The sequence below is a fragment of the Haliotis rufescens genome, unplaced genomic scaffold (genome assembly GCF_023055435.1).
Source record: "Haliotis rufescens isolate VD_foot unplaced genomic scaffold, xgHalRufe1.0.p SCAF_3, whole genome shotgun sequence".
In the NCBI taxonomy this organism is placed as follows: Eukaryota; Metazoa; Mollusca; class Gastropoda; order Lepetellida; family Haliotidae; genus Haliotis; species Haliotis rufescens.
Window position 1 is genome coordinate 51,935,654 of NW_025964001.1, and position 23,892 is coordinate 51,959,545.

At 40.4% G+C, this 23,892-nt stretch overlaps 2 protein-coding genes across 3 annotated transcripts in view; one reads left to right on the forward strand and one right to left on the reverse strand.

The window, feature by feature from the left end:
• Window positions 1–11,055, reverse strand: part of LOC124141973 (protein farnesyltransferase subunit beta-like) — a 36,027-nt gene extending 24,972 nt beyond the window's left edge. Inside the window, exons 1-4 of the mRNA XM_046510182.2 lie at window positions 10,935–11,055; window positions 4,701–4,768; window positions 3,358–3,433; window positions 2,785–2,876 (exon numbers count right to left, since the gene is read on the reverse strand). Of these exons, the coding sequence (XP_046366138.1) occupies window positions 2,785–2,876; window positions 3,358–3,433; window positions 4,701–4,768; window positions 10,935–11,036 (338 nt within the window). The 5' untranslated portion in view covers window positions 11,037–11,055. The remainder of the gene's footprint in view (window positions 1–2,784; window positions 2,877–3,357; window positions 3,434–4,700; window positions 4,769–10,934) is intronic.
• A 468-nt stretch (window positions 11,056–11,523) lies between these two features.
• Window positions 11,524–19,849, forward strand: LOC124141972 (F-box only protein 2-like). Of its 2 annotated transcripts, none has more exons than XM_046510181.2 (6): window positions 11,524–11,660; window positions 13,005–13,334; window positions 14,609–14,713; window positions 16,132–16,261; window positions 16,901–17,033; window positions 18,830–19,849. In XM_046510181.2, exons 2-6 carry the CDS (start codon window positions 13,079–13,081, stop codon window positions 19,025–19,027), a joined length of 822 nt encoding a protein of 273 aa, XP_046366137.1. In that variant the 5' UTR covers window positions 11,524–11,660; window positions 13,005–13,078; the 3' UTR covers window positions 19,028–19,849. The 2 variants fall into 2 exon arrangements, with proteins under 2 accessions (XP_046366137.1, XP_046366136.2); XM_046510180.2 differs by lacking the exon at window positions 18,830–19,849 and adding an exon at window positions 17,613–18,810.
• Window positions 19,850–23,892: the final 4,043 nt, after the last annotated feature.

Here is a 23,892-nt window from a genome sequence, read left to right on the forward strand (position 1 = left end):
TCGTCAGGAAACGAGAGTTGATGCAAAAAGTAAAACCCGGATAGGTGACAGCAATAGAATGAGTCGGGTAACCCAAAACTAAAACTGACCTAAGAGCGAATGCGGAACGTAAGAGAGCCGTCTCGTCTGGGGTGATAAACACCAGAGAGGTCGACGGGCCCCGCTCAGGGTATTGGAGAATCAGTGGCGTCGGAGATAGATGACCTGTTGGGCTACAACCAGGGACCAAAACTGTGAACGCCGGCGACAACTTTCAAGGCTACCTCACGGAAGTAGTGGTTGGTGAAGGCGGTGTCCGATCGCCACGAACAGGCTTCCCTGAACGACGGGATGGAACAGTATACCGTGAAGAACCAGTGTAAATACGATCGCCCTGATCTCATTTTATTTCAGGTAATAGCCTTGGGGGGAGGGTCCAATCCGGCGGCTCATACGCTTTAAGGATGACCGCCCGGAGCCACAGGGAAAAGTATTCCCGCTGACCAATGACAGCGACGAAGGGGAGACCGGCAGAAAAAGGTGTTTCCTAGACTTGCGGCAGTCTTTAGATCGTAGAATAACCTTCAGTGCCCTTACTGGGCATAATGACGCTCATCCTCATCCTCGGCACCCACACTGGACGAGGGGGGAGGGGACAAGGAATGATCTATCAGGCTGTCCTGGGAGTTGAGTCTTTACGCTGACCTCCCAGTACGGTCCATGATGAACGGCGCCCTGGGTACCGCATTCGAACCGGGCATGGGAGACGTCGAGGGCGTGCTGTACATGGACTCGAGCGGCAGTAGTCAAAACCAGTAGAAACACCCGTCTTCTACTTAAGGTCGTAGAAGGAAGACGAGGGGAGTGGTTCGAAGGGCGTTGAAGACCACATTCAGATCCAACGCAGGCGGTCCAAACTTGGTATTCAGGTCTTCAAGACTGAACGAGCGCAGCCAGGCCCGTAGGTCGGGAATTTTCGTCTTTCTCCGATCGTCCGGGATGGCCAGAACGGAGTAGATGGCGACCAGGTATGTGGGGGTGGTAAGCCCTCAACCGACGGGTGCTACACAAGTACAGAAGGAACTGATTCAGAATCTGCGGTGACGCTGTCATCGGATCCTGGTGTTTGTCAGAACAAAATGCCTGGAACAAGCATCATTTATCAGCATACAGTCCCCCTGTAGATGGACGGTGGGCTGAAGCAATAGCCTTGGTCGCTCTAGCCGAATAGCCCTTGGCTTTCTGCATGTGTGTCAGGCGTGCAGACGATAACATGCGGGGTATGAGGGTGTGGCAACAGACCGTGTGGTTGGACCACACCGGAAGTTCCAGGGGTTGTCTCTGGCTATGTTTCGGAGGTCGATAACCCAACTTCTGGCTGACCAATTAGGCGAGACCAAAGTCAATGGCAGGGGTCGAGTGGCCTGGATCTCTGAAGAACCGTGGGAGGGAGAACCGGAGTCGGAAAAGCGTACGCGCGTAATCCTTCTCAGGAACGATGGAAGGCTTCGACTGCCACAGCGGTCGTATCCGGCACAGGTGGAATGGAAGACGACTGCTGGCCACATTCAGATAGGCAAACAGATCTAGGGTTGGGGTGTCGACCGTTTCACATAGTCTGGCCCGAGGCGCCGGAGAGCGTGAGGCGTCGGAGAGCTTGAGGCGCCTGGAACGCCGAAGATGGTGATTCTCGGGGGCGCCGGTCGAGTTTGTAGCGCCGGTGAGCCACAGACGAGCGATAAACGTTACAATTTACGAATGGGAAGACCCTAAGGTCACGGCCCATAACAGGTAACAATGTAGCAGCATATAATGAATGTAGAAACACGCAAAATATAAAAAACAAATAATAAGCTTTAATTTCCACAAGGGATACAAAGTACGTCCGTCCGTGGAGGTGACAAAGCAGTTATGTCTTTTGGTGTGACGTCATGACTTCCGGGTCACGTGCCGACTGTGAGAGGGCGCTGCCTCCTGGGCTGGTTGGGACAACTTTCTTCAGCAGTTGGATCTCACACAGTTCGTCTCTCTGTCAAACATAGCAGTAAATGCAATACGGAGTAATGCAGGATAAGTTAAAAAATTTACTGGTTTTGGTGTCGTGTCACTGCAAACTGTCTGTTTTCAAGTTGTCTAACATACACTACTGGAAGTAACCAGATACAAGTTTTTATCTATCCATTTAAGGAGTGAAGTTGTTTGCGCTTCATGGTTGCTCACGTGAGGCCCTGTCTTCATCACGTCAACAAATTCAACTTCAATCCTAATATTGTCAGATACATAAATCATAACACAACAATCAATTTAAACACCAAATGTAATTCCTTAAAGAAAACTATATTAACATGGAGAGTTGCTTTTTTGTGATGTCATCCATCCCAAACATTCCATTAGGATTTACGCCCCTTGGTCTTAAAAAAGTCATGAAATGGCGACTTCGTTCACTTCCTACTTGATTAATATGAATGTTCTGTGAACTCTTGGTGTGTTTGTGTCTCACTAAAGTTTGATGAGCTGCTGATGATAGGGATTGCCGCTTGAGGCGGTGCAGTTGGATCTCCCAATGCAATACACGACAGTGTGGAGCTTATTGATTTGTTTTGGTAAATAGAACATTCCTATTTGGGTCCCTCATTTGTAACTTGGAATGGACGCTTCATTTTGGTGACCTGCCATATATTCATGATCTGTCAGAAGTTTGGGACAATTTTGGACAATGTTCAAGTACCAGTTTGGGACAATGTTCAAGTACCAGTCCGACATGCAATGGTAATTTTAAAACCCTAATAAAAGTCCAGCACTCACTGCAAAGCAATATCCTCAGGAACAGGCTCGTTGAGGATTTCTAGACTGTGCAGGATCCAGTAACACAACCATGGCCGACTCGCATCTAAACACTGTTAAACACAGACAACATGTCGGTCAACACCCTTGGTAATGTACTCATGGTAATATTTGTGGTTTTGTATATTAAATGCAGCACACCAGCTATATTCCAGGTGTATGGAGGCAGCCTGTAACTAATCGAGTCTGGACCAGACATTCCTGTGATTGATATTGTGATCAACAATCCACGCCATCAACCAGTCAGCGAGTCTGATGACCCAATCCATTAAGTCACTTCTTACAAACAGCATAGGTTGCTAGGGACCTATTCTAACTCAGAATCCACATGGAGAGATAGTGCTAATAAATAGTGTACTATACATGTAGTACAAATAGTATGTGTGTTTACTATGTGCCTCATAGACATCTTTCAATTAGTGCCTAGTATGTTTAGGTATATATACTTATCACTTGCTCATACAATGATAAGGCATCTCTTGGTCAATAGAGTCACTAATTATATGTAATACCAATCGAATAACTGAATCATACCTCATATGATGATGACAAATTCTTCAAGCCCTTCCACAAAAATACTCTATGGGAGTTCCTCTCCAACTCTGGAATGCTGCAAAACATGGAAAACATCAATAACATTTATGTTGCTGAGAGTTTATAAGTTCCTGTGAATGCAAATATTTTGGCAAGGAAAAATGGAGATCTTTGTTTCATATTACCGAAATAAGTCAATGCTTGGCAGGTACGCATGGTAAGTAGAAAGAAATATCAAGAGCTGAAATGTAGTGATAAAAATATTCTGAATTTGTTGATCTCAGAGATAGACTGTCACTCTTTGTTTTGGGTTTAATGCAGCTTTGAGCAGTAGTTAGTTTTATTATACCACGTAGTGTCAGCTTGACGTAGGGGTTCAGCCCAAAGTGACGCAAGTCTTAGACATTTACAACTTTGGTGAAAACTACAAGCACGGGTATGGTGCTGACAAAAACAGAAACATAATGGAGGCGAACCATGATTTGAACTCATGATTATAGGTTGATGGCGTGCCTAAAAAACGCAACTCTGCACAGCGAGTAGTATCAATGTTCGTGATAAAAATTGGACAACTACACGATAGATATCGATACAAACACGGTGTAATAAAAAAAGGAAATATTCATATTGTTATGTTACATTGTGGAATGGAAGTTGCCAGTTTGAAACTAGTGCTGCAATGCTCAAGAAAGCTGCTTTCTTAGTGGCTTATATTGCCTTCCTGTTAGTCATTTCATTGGTCGGTCAAAGTTCACAAAAGGTCGTTCTGACGTGACCTATAATGGAATGTCCTGAGAGGTAGCAAGAATATGCTCTACTGTGTATATGCCTCCAGTAATGTGATGGTTGTTTAACAAATTCATGTTACAAACTTCACACAAGTATGTGGTACTGTGGACACATTCTGTCCTGGAATCTCAACAGATATGAGTGTCTTACAACATAAAATAGAATCATCTTTAACACTGATTTGCTACCTTGCTCCAACAAGATCAAAACAAACCCTCCATTGGAGGTCATGTCAGGTGACCTTTCTAATCAACTAATCAGCAAGGAGGTTTCTTATTCGAGCTACATACAAGAGAAGCATTTGGAGTAACATGTCTTCTTTCTGTATCTCCAAAAGAAGTTCCAAATGGAGAGCAATAATTGCTGCATAAAATTGTGGATAATTTATACAGTTGTCTCTTTTCACCTTCACCAAACATAAATAAAACTCCAGTAATGTCCATGGCTGCCAGTTGGGCATCATCTCAAAAAGCCAAACACCCGTTATTTGGATAAGTCAAAGTTCACGCAGGTTTGATAAGAGAGTCATTGAATACAGATAAAATTCTACTTACTCTGGGCTGATGTCAAGTTTGTTCTTGAAAGTGGTGTATAGGGCAGCAATTGATCTCTCCACTCGCATCTGCAAACATAATCACCATGGTGACCTTCCATGTATTGTTTCTGACAAAATGTTCTACATATTAACATGATAAATCATGTGCAGAGTAAGTAATGATGAAACTGAAAAATCCTGAATCTGTATCTTCATGATCCCAGCAGAATCATGAACGATCAAAATGTCCAATGTTGACAGTCTGTTTGTCTTGAAATATGGATGCCCATGATGGCTTACAAGGTTTCACTTGAGAGAAAATTGGAACATTATCAAAGCGTGACACCAAAATCTTAAATATGAAAATATAAAAGTGGAACATAAGTGTTGAGCCCCACTACTAACTACACATCAATCTCATTAAAATCTGATCTTAGTTCTCAAATTCGCTAAACAAAGCATTCCCATTAAAGTGAGATCTTAGTTCTCGCTATCTCTAAACAAAGATCTGAGATATCCCGACAGTCGACTGTAACTTTCATGATCTGGTAAGCGACGCTTTGATTGTTTGGATGAAAAGTCGTTCTGATGTGACCCGTAATGGGATGTCCTCAGATCTTCGTTTAGCGGCAGCAAGAACTTAGATCTTATTTTAATGAGATTGAACTACACATGTACCAAATTTCATGAGATTTTGAACAAAAAAGGCCTTTGTCCTGGCCTCAAACTTGGATTCAAACTTCTTGGTCATCATTGGTCGGAACAAGCATGTAACGCTTCAGCTTCATGAATATGTGTATGTGGTTGCTTGTACTAGTGCCACTTTATAGTGCCAACCCACTGAGAATATCATGCCACAATTAACATGAATACCCAACTCTGACACAGCAGGGTTTGAAATTATTAGTGCCATCATGCCGAGGGCACACCTCGAACTGTAATGGCACGGTGAATTCCTAACCTGCGTGCCCCTATGGCACACTTAATTTGGCATAACTGTGCCCATTGGCACACCTGAAATAAACTTAATTTGGCACCCTGCACCGTATACTGACTCCAAGCCTAACCGTCCTTATTTTGTCTCTTAATGCCGAACACCAGGCAGGGTAACAACAAGTACAATCTTTTACTGTCTTTTGGTATGACGTGGCCAGGAATCAAAACTCCGACTTTCAGCTCTCCAGGTGAATGCTCTACCACAAGAACACAGAAGTGGTGTTCAGTCAGGCTAACAAAGCAAATAGAAACACTAGAGAATTACATGATTCAGGTATCCGATCGGCAAAAAAAGCCTGCAATATTGACAGGGCTACATAGAGCATTAGTTTACTGAAGTTTGAAGCAGGTGAAGCGCTAAGTGTAGGCCAGGATCGGGACTTGGCTGACTTTTGGTGCGAAGGAAAGACATCGGGTAGTGTGTCTTGCTTTGTTATACAATTGGTCAGTGAAACATTTAGCAGTAAATGCTGCAAGTCCAGCTTCATCTGATGTTTCAGAAGGGATTTTTCAGTGGTGCCTCAACCAATCAGAAGATGCCCCAGTCAAGACAATCTGATTTCAGATCTATATGTAATAAAATGGGTCTTACCTTGCAAAGTGCATCAAATTATTTGAGCACCTTGATTAAAAACACAGAAATATTTGGAAAATGTCTGTCAACAACAGTTAACGAAACAAATGCTTTGCAAATCCTGCCATCGACCATCTGCGATGAAACATAATGTGAAACAGCTGGAGCCAAAAGTATAACAGTGAATGGTGCTGGGTCATTCACCAAAGCTGGGACAACCTAAACAAGTGTTTACAGAGAAATGGTACTGCTACAGATTATAATCACCGACAACAAATCCAAAATTAGAAGATATGTGCAAAATGTGAATGAAATTCTCCAAATATTTATTAAATTATAAAACCATGAAATTTGTCACATTTTTGGTTCTGCTAGTTACTATATATTTGATCTTGTCCTTATTTAGCATGTTAATAATGAAAAGCGACAAAAAATATTTCAGTAATCATAAGACACCTCCACTGTACATTGTCCATTGTACAGTTCCGACAATATCATAAGCATGTGTTTATGAATCACTATCAAATAGTGATAACACCAGGTGACCAAGAAAAGATGGAATGACAAAAGAATGCTCTTGTAAACTTCTGATTAGTCACAACATTGTACATGTAGTACAAGGAAGCACTAAAGCACTTTGATGTCTTAGGATTATATGATAAATTTATATCAAATTTTAAAGTAACAAAATCTTGAAAAAAACTGCTGTCATAATAGCGACAGTAAATCAACGGTTCTATGTCTTATTAAATGATGCATGAAATAATTTCCAACATAAGCACTGCACAGAGTAAACTGGCTTCAGTCATTTTTGTATTCAGAGGCAAATTGAAGAGAAATCCTGTGTATTTTTTTAATGGATGAGTTACAACATAACTTTCATTGAGAAAATATCCTAAAATATGAAAAGCTATTTCCATTTGCATATTTATCCTCCATGTGATGTCATTGAAGCCCCACAGAGCGATACGGTCACTTTGATGTGCAAAGCTATACTGTCATGCACCTCAATGTCGGAGTTGTAGTAGTATATCTATTTCATTGAGCAAACCAATATGCAAAGCGCACTAAAAAGCATGCATCAGGCCCGTCTGATCTTATTTGAGAATATGTGCATTTGAGAGAAAAGTCTGGTCATGTGATAAGACGCAGTGTGGTCACTAGAGCAGAACATTTTGTCCCGTAATAAGACAAGCAGAGCTGTGTAAGCTCAGGGGTTATCAACTACTGCATACTAACAAAGCTTAAAGGGGCACTGATCTAACGCAATTCCCCGGGACTGGTTGTTGCCTTTGTTATTGTTTTTTCCCAGTGAATACCCGGATGTATAGCAGAAATCTAGACTAGTTCGCGACCTCTGCTGCGCCATTCGTAAGCGCATTAGTCACTTTATGGGTAGTAATAAGGGCGTATGGTCACATTGATCAACAAAATGAAATACAGTTTTCGAGATAATAAGGAAATGTAGGTATCTTTGTGAGTATCATCGGTAATGGTGACGAAGTTTTGATAAGTCACTTGCTTGGTAATTTTGCGATTTTCGTTTACACTATTTTGACTTGCAACACAAAGTAAATATTTCACCTGAGCATATGCTATTTTTATAGTGTGTATATTTTTTTACTGTCAAATGTGTAACAAATTTATTAAACGTCTAAATATTCAGTTATTTTACAAAGTGACGGAAAGACATTTCCATCTGTATTATTATGACAACGAATTCCAAACATTTTGATGTTTAATGTCATCACCAAGAGACTGAAAATGTAACGTTGAAAAGTACATTTCTAAGTTGTTTGGCTTTTAATCCTACATAATAATCTGTTGTGATGTTTGTAGGCCCTTTTGATCGTCTTGATCAATCTGGACAGATTTCTTAGTCAAAATGACTGAAATATTTACACATTTTATAAATTGCCTGAGAGAATCACATTTTACAAATTGACGGTAATATATACACGCTTACAAAGGAAAAGACCTGTGACAACAACGTCTATCGCGCATTGAAGAATTTCCCAACCAAGACGTAGAGAAACAAGAACGAATCGGTTCAAATGAAGGAAAACAAAATGCAGATATCATAATTACAACCTACCAAATTTATGTGTATAAGTTTTAGGCAGCTTCCTTTTTCGAGGAATGTATCCGTGAATATCCACACAAAGGAACAATATCCCACTCGTCTGCAGCTGTACAAAGAAACTGATTCGATGTCACGTGTCTCAGTAACAATCAAATATTTTAAAAGATATATATCGTTTCGGGATATTATAACCCGTGTTCGTTTCTCAACTGATCGCTTGGATTGTTTCAGGTGTTTCACATAGGTGTCAAGTCTCAATGGTCGGCTGAGAAAGCCCACGTGACAACTATTTTCATAGCGTCCACGGTTCCTAAAAATTCCATTGAGTGATAGATAACAATGATCAATCAATCAACGTATTATCAGTTAACCCTTTGAACAAAGTATGTTGTTTTTACATCGGCACTTCGCGCCATGATATGAGTGTATTCCGTTTGTTTTAGTAAACCTAGACATGTAAACACTCACTCTTGACATATCCACTGTGCAAGATAACAGTGATTAATCAATCAACGTATTTTCTGTTAATCCTTTGATGACTAGGAACGATCCGTTGATTTACAAAAAAAAGTAAATCAACTGATCATTCATCTCTTGCTGGGCTGCCACGTGCATATTACATAACACACATTTCACCTCACTTCAAACCTGGATTTAGATTGAATAATTACCCCAGACACAATAAATGCCAAATGGGAACCTTTGTCAGGTAATATAAGTGGTGCTACCACTAACTGTACCTGTAATAAATTCATTAACTGAGCATCAAGTGAATGACAACAAATACACAAGTGTAGGGTTATACGAGAAAACGTGGATGACAACAAGGGAGTAGTAATCGTATTATCGACGCAAGCTGAAATCCGAAAAAGGTTTCACTGCATGGATATTTTTTTTAGTATTAAACTATAACCATCTGGGGTATTTCCAAATGACGACATCCGATGAGCTCCCTTGTTTTTTTTGTCTGTTTGTTTAGGCTGCGTAAAACAAATATTGCCTCCAGCCTCCAAGTTTATTTAGCTGTCCTTGCAGACGGTACCCCAGTCTCTGGTCACGCTCAGTTGCGTTGCGTATCATCCGGGTACTCACGGGGGGAAAACAATAACAAAGGCAACAACCAGTCCGTTAGATCAGTGCCCCTTTAAGGATGGTCATCGTCTTGTCCCTTAAAGCATGGCATGTCTTTTGCTGTTGATAAATTGAATTCATCACATTCAGGCAATTTGCTGATTTTATCAAGTTCATTATCTAAATATTATTGGTCAATCTGGGGTGGTATCAAATCACAATTACCACCCCTGATTGAAACAGCTGATATGATGGCCGTATCAGTTTATATGTATGGAGAAGTACTTTGTTCTTAGTCATAGTCGGAAGGTATTATTAAATAATTGTATACAATTATAGATCACAAATGCAGAGTTGCTGTGTATTTCAAGTTTGATGGACAACAAGAGTGATTGACATGATTGAGATATGGAGCTTTTGTGTAGTTGAAAGTGACATCATATCTTTTGCAGTGTGATGTCATAATAGTATTGTAGGTATTGAACTGACACTAGTGAGGCTTACTTCATTTTCTTTTGTGTTGCCCCCTCGATGTTGGATTGTAAAGTTGGTGTGCTACACACTTTCAATGTCTATCATATATCCAAGTAAAGTATAATCATGATAATCATGATAATGATGCGAAAAAATTTTTTTTGATCACTGATGTCGCCATAATTTTTATAAAGGTTTTCATTGCTGTTTCTATAATTCAGAAAGAAAACTACTCAAAACACTGGATATGAACACCAATGAGTTAGAGTTTAGAATGACATAAACCTAAAGCGCTCGGTTCCAAACCGAAATAAAAGGTATCTAATCTATGTGACAAGAAGTCTCACTACTAACAGCATGTGTGTGACATCACAACTTTGTATGTACAGTCATCGACTGTTGTATACTGCCATTGCCCTGCCAAGTAAAGTATGTCCATGAAACATGCTTATCTGTTCGTAATGTCTTATGTAACCTGCTGATTCCGTCTTTGCCTCAGACATACACAAAGATTAAACAAACTATAGGGGGACTGCCTCAAATTAAAAAACAGTAGGTTTATCTCCAAATTAACAGCGTTTAAACCTCCACTGGTCTGAAAGCATATAACACGTATGATGTTAATCTCCTAAATCACAGACAATCAGCACAGATAAAACAATGCCATATGTATAATTCATGCCAGCAGTTTATATTTTCACCATATATTTCTAGAATAAACCTCTAACATGTTCAAGGTAAGTAATATTTGTGAGAATTCCATAAACATGATAAAACGATAAACCATATCAACATCCCATATCTCCAGCTATTCTAGGTTTCAGAAACGTTTGCACAATTTAGAAAAAAAGGTTAATATAATTTACAGTGCAAGTCTAGTGGTAACTAAAGACAACGACATAAATATTTGTTCCAATGCAACAATTATCAGCTTTAGGACAATCCATGGCAGAAATGTGCAATGACCTGGAAGAGTAGCTTGATCAGTTGTGTTGTAAAATATCATAGTGAGTGCTGTGTTAATTTTCTAACCATTATATCGATTACACATGTACCTGTTCGTCAGATGTTTCTGACCATACTTTATCGTCTCCAAATTTTTCATTTTCAAATTTTTCCCAAGTGCATCTCTGACGGAGTTTGCTCTCATCTTCCATGATTTCAGATTCTGTTCGACGGTGCTTGGGAGTACTTGATGAGATATATTATCTTTGAGATACATATTGAATTTAAATACGCATCACAAAAATAATTTTAAATTCTTCATTTCAAAAAGAAATTCAGGGTATTATGCATCTAATCAGCTATAAATTAATCACTGTGATTAATCATTAGCCATCGTTTACGGGCATTGTTTTTAATTATAATAAACACTCCCTAAATCCGGAATGATATTCCAGCCATCAAAACCGTTTTCGGTTCGTTTATGGGATCCATGATCCAATCAATGGCGAGAATTCCGAAACCGGAATGAACATATTTACCAATACAGTACAGAACAAGCTCCTCGCAGTGATAGCCCATTCGTGGAGCTCTCTATACTATAAGCGGGTGTGTAAACTGGTTCCACTGTGATTACGCGCCGCAAGCTTAACGCTTTTAACCTACTAGTTTAATTGCAAAGGAGCCCAGTCGATCTGGAGGGTAATGAAGGTGTCACGCACTGTGAAGGAGCTTGCAGTGAATACTCAAGATAGGGTAACTCGCAGTAGCGTTATACTTATCACTCTTCAATTTTGGGTCGTCCCGCTTTTTCATGCGTTCAGAGGCAAAAGAAAGTTGTAAGTGTATATCCGTAGAAACCTTAAAAGTGTATATGAACCTCTCTTACATTTTAGCAGCAAAATGAGGCCCTATTACTTCTCTCCATAAAAATACGATATGATAACGGTCACTTTAGTTTTTTGCTTCTGGAAATGTCAATTATTTTAGTTACCGAAAACTTTGAAATATTGTTTTGAACATTATAATCGATATGTTCATATGAGTGACAACTAGCCTGTTATGCATTCTTACACTTCCAAGATGCGGACGTCCGGGAAGTTTGTCATCGTAAAATATTTTTTAAGTGAAAGAAATATATGAGCACACTGGCAACATTCTCGAGTGGTAATTTGCTCCTAGCGTAAACATTTGATCATAAATGCATATCTGACACATATATGGTATCTGCACTTTTTGTGAAATGATACAATGGGAAATATGGTGAATGTGTTGTTCTTTTCAACTTGAATTGAAAACCTGTCAGTTCGATGTACAGAACATGCATAAGCCATACATACATATATATATCCGAGATATATACTGTAAATCGTGAAATTAATGTGTCTCCAAAAGAATGCGAACGCTGGCCCCTTGCCAAAAACGTGACTCAATATGAATGCGACACCCCCTCCTCTCAAGCATCAGTGGATATGTTATCTTAAGAAAATGTCCTCTGTCAGGTTTACCGGAGAATCCTCACCTTATTCCAACCTTACGTTAACCCAATCAAACACCAAATGGCACCGCTTATTAGCGCCGAGTAGAGTACTTCCGCTAAAACAATACATGCGCGCTGGCTCGTGTCGGCCTTTGACGCAGTCGCAAAGAACAAAGACACTGTGTTGTGTGGGTGCATGGCGTCTGTCTGGACTTGCAGCTGTGATCAGTGATGACATAAGTGAGTAGAACTCTTGTCGTGACCCCAGCAGTGACAATTCACAGGATGTGATTTGTGTTTGAATGACATTGTTTATATACTTGTTACAAGTGCTGCTCAATAAACAGTGATGTGGAAAACATAGTTGTTTTTTTCAGCGTATGTCCAAGTTGGTATTTCTGCTATCCAAAATGTCTTATTGTTGATATAAATGCAATGTTTAATAATGCGAGCCTAGACCACTCACATTTTTCGCAATTAATTCACGCCCGTGTTAATGTCAAGATTTACAGTGTAAATGCATACATACATACATACATACATACATACATACATACATACATACATACATACATACATACATACATACATACATACATACATACATACATACATACAACTGATTAAGAATAAAGGATTAGCAGAAGTAGTGACATTATCGTGATAATGCTGATCTTGAATGAGTTTCAAATTGAATTTTCAGGAACGATGCATTCTATCCTCATGTGCACATATCAGGATAAAGACACAGAATCCAAAACACTCGACGTTTTTTAAATGGAAAGTCTCCCCAATGAAGTTCTTGCCGAAATATTAGTTCAAGTGTCTGGCGCTGATTTAATCAGAAGCTGTATCCTGGTATGTCATAAATGGAGAGACGTCATCAACAGCACTCATCTGTGGCAAATCAAGTGTGAGAAGACAAGGAAATTCCTGCCAAACATCACTCCTCCACCACACGATGGCAACTACATGAAACTTTATTTCTTCAATCCATATGGGAGAAATTTGTTGAAAAACTCATGTGCCAAAGGTATGACAAGTTGTTTAATACAGGACGGTGTGACGACTTGGGTTTTTGTAAGTTGGTGACTGGTCAGGCAGATAGTTAGATTCTGTTATCATGGTAACTAGTAATGACAAATGGAATTACAGTTCAGTGTTGGATGTGTTTCCTTCTATTTGTGAAACCTTCAGGTGTTTTATTCATGAAAATATTTTGATTAAGTCAGCATTCCCGTTTACTGGTAATTACCAGGTTTTTACAATAAAATTAGGCTTGGACCGGTAATTCATGTGACTGCCAGTCCCTGTGGACCGGTAAATAAAGTACCTTATAAATCTTTGTTGTTGAACAAAACATCGGTGATATTCATATAAGTACATTTTTCTAACAAAGTCAGCTTGTCTGTTACCATCAGGGTTTCCTTGTGTCTATTTCTAAGTTAAATATCCATGTGTAGCGAATATGTCTCGAAATATATAAAAAAGAAGGGAAAATTGTGACTGAAGTTTTGTGAATGACGTATAGATCTAACTAAGTTACTTCAGAGATGACATCTGTGCACTGAACATGAAGTTGAAAGAATTAAAACCAAATAATTTCCGTACGTTTTTTTATTTGTTGAAAGATGGGACTGGAAAAAATTAGGGGGATCTGGTAATGTTTAGAGATGCCAGTCCACAAGGCAGTTTCAAAAGCCAACGGGAACACTGTAAGTTAGGGATTTAACAACATCTGCTCGGGGGCTGATAATTGGCCCCAAGTCGGACGCAAATATCAGGACAAATTCCCAAATTGGAATTACAAATGTTTCAATTTATGTTAGTAATAACTAATGGTATGGCTTTGTAGATATTTAGTTATGTTTTGATTTTCATATTTACCCGGTACAGTTTCTTTAAAACCTTGGGTTGATGTAGTATTTCGTGTTGGGTAAATCTGTGTGAAAAAATAATGTAAGGAAAGAAACATGGAGTTAGAAGTGTCAGAGACAAGTCAATGAGTTACATCCTCTCCATCAGGGTCCACTTGGTATGGTTTCGCGTAAATATTCTGACCTGGATAAAAGAAAGGTAAGGGTTCTAAGTTATAAATTTCCTTCAGCTTTTATTCAATTTCTGATCATCATGGAAGGGTTGGTGGCTGGGCCAGAGATGTTCTGTTAACTAATAATAAATGTACAAAAACATTCACCATGTTTTTTCATGTCCCCTCGCCTGGTTAATTTCTCCCTTAATTTCAACTGTTTGAAGAAAGAGTTACAAGTTTATATGCCTGGTCTCATTTAGATTTATTTTACCCAGCTGGTTGCATTAAATGGAGGATAAAGGAGGATGGTGGCAATGGATTCGGCGTGGAGGATGTTCCTGTTGATGTGAAACCACTTTCAGATTTTGTGCCCATGGAAGGTGAGTTCAGTAGTAACTTCTACACATTCTACACTGAGCAATAGGACTGCTCAGTATTATCGGTATACTGCAATACGTTTTTCAAACGAAACATATTGCCATATTTTTTGTGTTCCTGTATATTGGGTAAAACAAAATAAGACACGTTTTGTTATTATTTGTACTGTTTAACCTAACATCTATACAGAAATTAATTCACAAATGATATGTCCCTTCGATATTGATTGATAAAATGGCAGAAGTGATTTTTTCCCCACACATTGTAATTTCCTCTGTGTCTGTGACTACAAAATGGTGGTGACTGACCATGCTGAATAATGTCTACTGTAGTATGTCCAAGTTGGACCTGCATGGGCAGTTTGGCCCTTACACAGCCATTTGTGTTCAAAATGGGATGCAATTGGGTATTTGTGGCCCACAGCACATTTGACCATGCTCGTAATTTCTCTCTTTGTACTGCAAACATCCTCACCTGGGAAACCCATGGACCAGTGAAGCTGCAAGTGCTCAAGCTATTTCTCACCCGTGATGTAACCCCACTTTGTTGAGCTGATTTTCAATATGGGTGCCACAGCAATCTGTTTATGGTCATAACTTTTGTACAAAATATAGTGAGATAGTATGGTTTTACGCCGCTTTTAGCAATATTCCAGCAATATCACGGTGGGGGACACCAGAAATGGGCTTCACACATTGTACCCATGTCGGGAATCGAACCCGTGTCTTCGGCGTGACGAGCGAACGCTTTAACCACTAGGCTACCCGACCGCCCCTTGTAAAAAATATGAAGACTTTTGGTGTTTGTTTTTTTAGGTGTGGGATTCTGTGCATATGTTCTGGGTTTTGTTTTCCAATATTGTTTTACCTTGTTTTGAGCATGCTCCTCAGTTATGTCAAAAGGCATATTGGTTTTGTAAACTTGTTGTACATTGTAATTGCTAGACTGATGCATGTTTCTCCTTGTGATGCCATTATGTTTTGTTCAAATAATTTGATTCTAGTGTCAGTGTTTAGTCCTCATTGTTTGACATTTTAGACTGTGGACTACATATCCAGGTGACCCGTGAAGAACGGGGTAGAATAGGTCTTCAGCAACCCATGCTTGCCGTAAAAGGCGACTAATGGGATCGGGTGGTCAGACTCGCAGCCCCAATTGTGTGGATCGTTGCTCATGATGTCAATCACTGGATTGTCTGGTCCAGACTAGATTATTTACAGACAGTTACATATAACTGTAATATTGCTTAGTGCGGCGTTAAACAACAAACCAAACAAAAAAAACATATGCAGGTGAAACACAGTGCCTTGGCTCTATGTTTTGTTTCATATTTGTCAATTTGCAATCATTTTATTTACATGTGACATCCTCTACTGTTAATAGTATCACACTACACTTTGCTCTGTAACTCCTGTTCCAGAGCCTGGTGTGAAGGTGTGGACCACTTCATACTACTGGTGTGTCAAGTCTCAGGAGGTTGATCTGAAAGCTGAGGGTGTGGAGGAGTGGGTCATGGATCATGTCAAGCCACATATACAGGTGTCTGACTGGTAAGTGATGATAGTTGAGGTTGTTGGGGAGTGGGTCATGGATCACGTCAAGCCCGATATACAGGTGTCTGACTGGTAAGTGATGATAGTTGAGGGTGTGGAGGAGTGGGTCATGGATCACGTCAAGCCACATATACAGGTGTCTGACTGGTAAGTGATGATAGTTGAGGGTGTGGAGGAGTGGGTCATGGATCATGTCAAGCCACATATACAGGTGTCTGACTGGTAAGTGATGATAGTTGAGGGTGTGGAGGAGTGGGTCATGGATCATGTCAAGCCACATATACAGGTGTCTGACTGGTAAGTGATGATAGTTGAGGGTGTAGAGGAGTAGGTCATGGATCACGTCAAGCCCCATATACAGGTGTCTGACTGGTAAGTGATGATAGTTGAGGGTGTGGAGGAGTGGGTCATGGATCATGTCAAGCCACATATACAGGTGTCTGACTGGTAAGTGATGATAGTTGAGGGTGTGGAGGAGTGGGTCATGGATCATGTCAAGCCACATATACAGGTGTCTGACTGGTAAGTGATGATAGTTGAGGGTGATACAATAGAATAAAATATAATGTTTAACATGAAATAAATTGGTTCAGACTTGCTGACTCGTCTTCAGTTCTGTCCCTGCCTGTGTTTCAGGTATGCGGCTCGTCATGATAGCGGGTGTGCCTATGAAATGACCGTCCGGTTATTGGATTGGATGGGACACCAGATTGACAGCCATGTGTTCCTCAAACAGTTTCGACAGGGGGAGGGAGGGGACTGGCATCAGGTGAGTTACCCATGTACTCTACAGCCATGTGTCCCTGTGCTCATGGGTAGTGGAATAGTGTAGGTATATCAGCTACATTGTATTTGAAGTGCCTTTTGCAGGCAAACCGGGACTTTTTTGGTTCAAAATTAGGATTCCATTTTTTCTTCAATAAATTGTTTTCAGAGTTATTATACCAGTCCATTTAATGCAATAATTTAGAACTTAATATGAAAGTAAGTTTGTATTCATTGGTCCTGTAATTGAATACAAATAGCCTTGACAAAAATAGATCATATAATTGTATCAGTGGTATGGAACTGTAATAGAAGTGTAAGAATCCACATCAAAATGTTACTGCAACTGTAAAAAATAAGTTGATTATCAATACAGTTTTGTTATTAGTTACATATTGAGCATCTAAATGCCTCAAAGATTTGTAGTTCCTATTTGGGAATATTTCTGATATTTTCCAAATATTAACAAATATTTGAAAACACCATTTTAGATTCCTGTATGTTTATTCTTGTGTTCCTGGGGTCCCACACTTTCAAGAACTACTCGTGTGATAACCTCTGTATGCTTGTTCTTGTGTTCTAGGCGTCCCACACTTTCAAGAACTACTCTTGTGATATCCTCTGTATGCTTGTTCTTGTGTTCCTGGGGTCCCACACTTTCAAGAACTACTCGTGTGATAACCTCTGTGTATGCTTGTTCTTCTGTTCCTGGGGGCCCACACTTTCAAGAACTACTCTTGTGATATCCTCTGTATGCTTGTTCTTGTGTTCCTGGGGTCCCACACTTTCAAGAACTACTCGTGTGATAACCTCTGTCTGCTTGTTCTTGTGTTCCTGGGGTCCCACACTTTCTAGAAATAATCTTGTGATTACCTCTGTATGCTTGTTCTTGTGTTCCTGGGGTCCCACACTTTCAAGAACTACTCGTGTGATAACCTCTGTGTATGCTTGTTCTTGTGTTCCTGGGGTCCCACACTTTCAAGAACTACTCGTGTGATAACCTCTGTATGCTTGTTCTTGTGTTCTAGGCGTCCCACACTTTCAAGAACTACTCGTGTGATAACCTCTGTGTATGCTTGTTCTTGTGTTCTAGGCGTCCCACACTTTCAAGAACTACTCGTGTGATAACCTCTGTGTATGCTTGTTCTTCTGTTCCTGGGGGCCCACACTTTCAAGAACTACTCTTGTGATATCCTCTGTATGCTTGTTCTTGTGTTCCTGGGGTCCCACACTTTCAAGAACTACTCGTGTGATAACCTCTGTATGCTTGTTCTTGTGTTCCTGGGGTCCCACACTTTCTAGAAATAATCTTGTGATTACCTCTGTATGCTTGTTCTTGTGTTCCTGGGGTCCCACACTTTCAAGAACTACTCGTGTGATAACCTCTGTGTATGCTTGTTCTTGTGTTCCTGGGGTCCCACACTTTCAAGAACTACTCGTGTGATATCCTCTGTATGCTTGTTCTTGTGTTCTAGGCGTCCCACACTTTCAAGAACTACTCGTGTGATAACCTCTGTGTATGCTTGTTCTTGTGTTCTAGGCGTCCCACACTTTCAAGAACTACTCCTGTGATAACCTCTGTGTATGCTTGTTCTCGTGTTCCTGGGGTCCCACACTTTCAAGAACTACTCGTGTGATAACCTCTGTGTATGCTTGTTCTTGTGTTCCTGGGGTCCCACACTTTCAAGAACTACTCGTGTGATAACCTCTGTGTATGCTTGTTCTTGTGTTCTAGGCGTCCCACACTTTCAAGAACTACTCTTGTGATAACCTCTGTGTATGCTTGTTCTTGTGTTCTAGGCGTCCCACACTTTCAAGGACTACTCGCCTGGCGTGCGCTATGTTGACTTCCGTCATGGAGGCAAGGACATGGAGTTCCTGCCAGGACATTACGGAGTCAAATTCACCCTGTCATCCGTCCGATTGAAGTTCACACAAAGCCACACGACAAGCCTTCCAGATAACCAAAGAAGATCTAAACTCTCTGAGGATCAATGATGGCCAATTTTCCCCAATGTTTCTGGTGTTTACATAGCAACCTGAGGTTCATGACTTAACTTTAATTGCACACTAGAATAACTGTATTGCACACTTCAAATTTCTCTTAAGTCCAACTGTATTGTGACCTTGAGTGGTTGAATTGAATTGTGTTTGAATAGGTTGGTCATTGAAGGTTGGAATATGGTATTCAGAACTGTACCTTGTGAATGGGACGTCAGTGCCGTAGGGAATCAGATGGTCACATTGGAAAGCCTGAATAAAAACTATTCTGTTTCACTGTTGCTCAGGGATATACTGTAAATCTTGAAATTAACGTGAATTAAATGCGAAAAATGTGAGTGGTCTTTGTTCAAATTAATTAAGCTTTGCATTCATGTCTTCAAAATGACTATCACCAATAGGACTGCACACTTTGGATAGCTGAAATACCAACTTGAATACAAACACAAACATGGTTTATTGAGCAGCAGTTGTAACAAGCATATAACGTCATTTAAAAAATAGGAATAACACAATAGGCATCCGGTGATTTATCACTGCTGGGGACAAGAGTTCTACCCACTCAAGTCAAATTTGGCATCATTGAACACTCCAACAGTCCAGAGTGACGCTACCCATGCAACTCTTCGTCAAAGACCCACACGACCCAACGCGCACTGGCTTCATCACACTCCTCAGATCTACAGCCTTTGTCTGGTTATCTGCCTTCAAGTTTGTCGACTCCTCCGCATACCAGTCAGTGAACTGTTGTTGGTTTGATTATTTTATTGCCTTTGAACTTCCTTAATGCCAGTCAACAGAATAAACATGTAAACTGTGTGTTGTTTTCAGGAAAACACTGTTTATTGTTTTTACGGAAGTGCTTTACTCAGCGCCAATAAGCAGTGCTATTTGCTGTTTGATTGGATTAAGGTAAGGATATGTATCATTCCACTGGGGGTGGGGGGAGTCGCATTGATATTGAGTCACATTATTTGCTAGGGGTCAGCAGTCATAATAATTTGGAGACACATTAATTTCAAGACAGTATATTTATCCCCCATTTCTGAAAGAGGACAATTGCTCAACATTTCTGATGACTCTTGTTAGCATTAGGCAAACTTGGGTCTCTTTTCTGCTGACAACACATCAATTTATTGCTGACATAGCCTTTGATCCAACTGTTGCCATATGAAACCTTATGCCTCAAAGTGAGATTGACCAATCAGAGAGCAGATCTACTGACCCCACATGAGCCCCTATACACCAAAAGTTTATTACCAACCACAAGTGAACAGACCTCTTCCATTGGCTGGTGGATAGAGTGTCCGGCCAAAGAGCGGAAGGTCGGAGGTTCAATCCCTGGTTTCGTCATACCAAAAAATATTAAAGATGGTACTTGTTCTTACCCTGCTTGGCATCAAGGGATTAAAATAAGGACTGGTCAGCTCGGAATGTGTCTGAATGGGGTATTCATGTTAAACTGAGGTATTGTATCTCTGTGAGCGAGCATAAGTTTATTTTTTCTATTGCATCAAAATGATTAGGACACAAAATCTCTCACCCATGTCGGACTTATCTGGACATCAAAAACCTTGAAAATAAATTGTATGTAAAGAAACACACAAGAAATGTCCCTGACCCATATCAGAATACATACATTGTACAAAGTATCAATACCTAGTTATATATATTCATTAAAATGCTTATATTCATGACTGAATCAATATATGAAACTGATTAGTTTTAACAATCACCTGGAGGCTGCTAAGCCAGAGATCCGCACCCAAGGGATTCAGTAAGTAACGATTGTCTACCGAAGTATGACGTCAATCAGTTTAAACTGTGCTAACATTGAACAACAAAAGGTAAAGCAGTTGACCAGGGTCGCCCCGTGTCTTGAAATTGAACGGAGCACTGGCATTCTCCTATATATCACCTTCCAATACAACAAATAACAGAACACTTTCTCGATTGCTATGCAGTGCACCACAACTCACCGTTTAATTCAACATTAATATCACATTTACATATTTTTCAGTCATTTGACATCCATGATATACACAATATCTAACATATGACATTGAATAAATTGACAATATACAAATACTGACGACGAGTCTCGATTAACGCGACGAGCTTCAAATATACGTGGCAACGAGCCCTATGGCAACAAGCCATAATCAGTGATAATAACATATCATGAGCAACGAGCTACTGTTTACATGCGACAGGCATCAGTTTCTCGGCGCGACAAGCCTCCATGTTTGCGACATTCTCAGGGTGACAAGCCTCCATCTTTTGCGACATACCTCGTCGTGGGCGACAGGCCATCATGGTTAACACCGTTAACCGCACATACTGCAACTTAGAAACAATCATTAATAAAAGTACAGTTTTCAGTGGCGCACTGCAAGCGAGAATGACCACTCTATACATACTTAACCTTATATAGCCCCTTATAAGCACCCTCTACTATTACACAACACCATGTTGTATTTTCCCACGGTAGGAGAAAGTCATTTCTTTCTTATTCGTACCTCAAACGAAAGAAATAATATTTCTCCTATATATCACCTTCCAATACAACAAATAACAGAACACTTTCTGGATTGCTATGCAGAGCACCACAACTCGAGATTCAAAGAACGGGCTGATAATATAAAATACTATAGTCCTAACGACATTGATACTGACAAACGATGTTCTACTGAATCCTTTACATATCCATCTTTTGCGTTCTCACTTTTCCATCTACCATGCCTCTTAAACATCCTGTCCGGGACACCATTGTTAGCTGCAGCTGTTGCACCGCCTGCACGCAAACTATGCAAACCATACTCTGATATATCTCTGACAAAGGGGGCAAAAGCTTCAATAAACTCTTCCATCAAATGAGTATATGACATACTTGAATTTTGTTTTCTTAAGACGTAAGATGACTTACACTTTGATAAGTTTCTGAAAAGATACTCTTCTGACTCATTATCAATACAAGCCGCTTCAACATATGTTTCTAACCAAGAAACCGGGCATAGCTTCCCTCTTGTTCTGCTTATTAATAACCAGGCACCATCTCGATACATATCAGTTTTCGATTTCTCAATAAACACTGTCATATAAGATTCGTAAAAAATAATATCACATCTCTTCAAATTGAGAAGCTCAGCAGATCTCAAAAAGCCGGCACAAGCAACTAAACTCATAGCAACAATGCGAATATCCTTCAAGCAATCGCTGTGTTGCTTAACATCAACCAATTTCTCTAAAATATCTACAGTAATTGGCTCTTTTTTACATTTAGGTTTCGAAAGCTTTCTCTTAGCAGCCTCAAGAACATTTCGAACAAGAGAATTATCTGTCGGACTTGGCAGTCCCAACAAATTATGCACATGGCCGCCGCATGGCGTATGCTATAAAACGCAGTCTGAACTGATGAAAACGAATCTTTACGCTGCATTACAGCAACAAGATAAATAGCACAATGCAAAGGCTGAACAGGAACGTCTACACATATGTTGTTTGAATTAGCCCACCTTTGCCACGCTTTAAATCCGTAATGGTACTTCCTGGCCGTTGGCGAGTGGACAATGTCGTCTCCAATGCGAGAAGTCACCGCAGTGAAAGAAGGCCCCTGTTGACCTCTGACCTCCACGGGCACGAAAAAACTGAGAACCACCAGCAGCAGACTGACCGTGCGTGCTGTCGCTGACCGCTGTTGACGCTGGAATGGGCCGTGGTCCATACCTATAAGGACGTGCACGTGCATTACGTGCGTTTTTGGCCTTGGTTTTCTTGATGGCCTTGTTCTCGGCACTCGTGATGCGACGGTCATCATCGGAGTCATCAGCCAATTCACGGGACACGTAGTTTCTCACGGTCTCCCAGCCTCCCTCGGACGAATCTGCAATCTTTATGTGTTTGTTTCTGTTCTCGATCCTAGCTATCTCATTCTTGACTAACTCAGTTACGTAATCACTCTTACCGTACAGAATTCCAAATTCAATTTGTTTAAATGTCTCTAAAATCTCTTCATTAAAAGAATATTGAATGCGATTACCCTCGCGTGACCATACGTAATCTTTATCTGCTTTCAGTTTCTGTAACTCCTTGTTTGTCTTTGAGAATTCTTCTCTTAAACCAGCAACTCTAAGATCTAATCGTTCATCTATACTTTTCGCTATCTCTTCTTTAGATGAATTCAACTGTTTCAAAATGGCGTCTAACTTGTCGTTGATAGGTGTTTGGGCTTCCATAACAAAAGTAAAGTTTTCAGTGGCGCACTGCAAGCGAGAATGACCACTCTATACATACTTAACCTTATATAGCCCCTTATAAGCGCCCTCTACTATTACACAACACCATGTTGTATTTTCCTACGGTAGGAGAAAGTGATTTCTTTCTTATTCGTACCTCAAACAAAAGAAATAATATTTCCGGTAGGCAGTTGAGTGAGAAGGAAGGGATTCAAGGAGAGTTCCCCGTGGGAAATCCGGGTTAGAATAGGTCGCCAGCAACCTAAGAGGACTGGACTCGTGACTTGGTGACTTGGTGTGATGCCATCATATCCCAATTGTTATTATTATAATTATGCTTATTGTTAAAAGAAAAAAATTGTCAGTCACAATTTCAAGGTTTTAATTAGGCAATATCTGGTCTTAATACAAAATCCCGCCCCCATCTCCACCCGAACATCAAATGATCGGTTCCCAAGGAGTCGCCTATGGGGGTGAGGTGGATCGCCGTGTACGAGAGCGTGACCCTGAACTGCAGACACTGCAAGTTTGTTTAACACCGCACTCAGCAATATTCCAGCTATATGACGGCGGTAGACACTGCAACTGGTTGCACATGCACCCCAAGACAAGAGGGCTGACATTGCC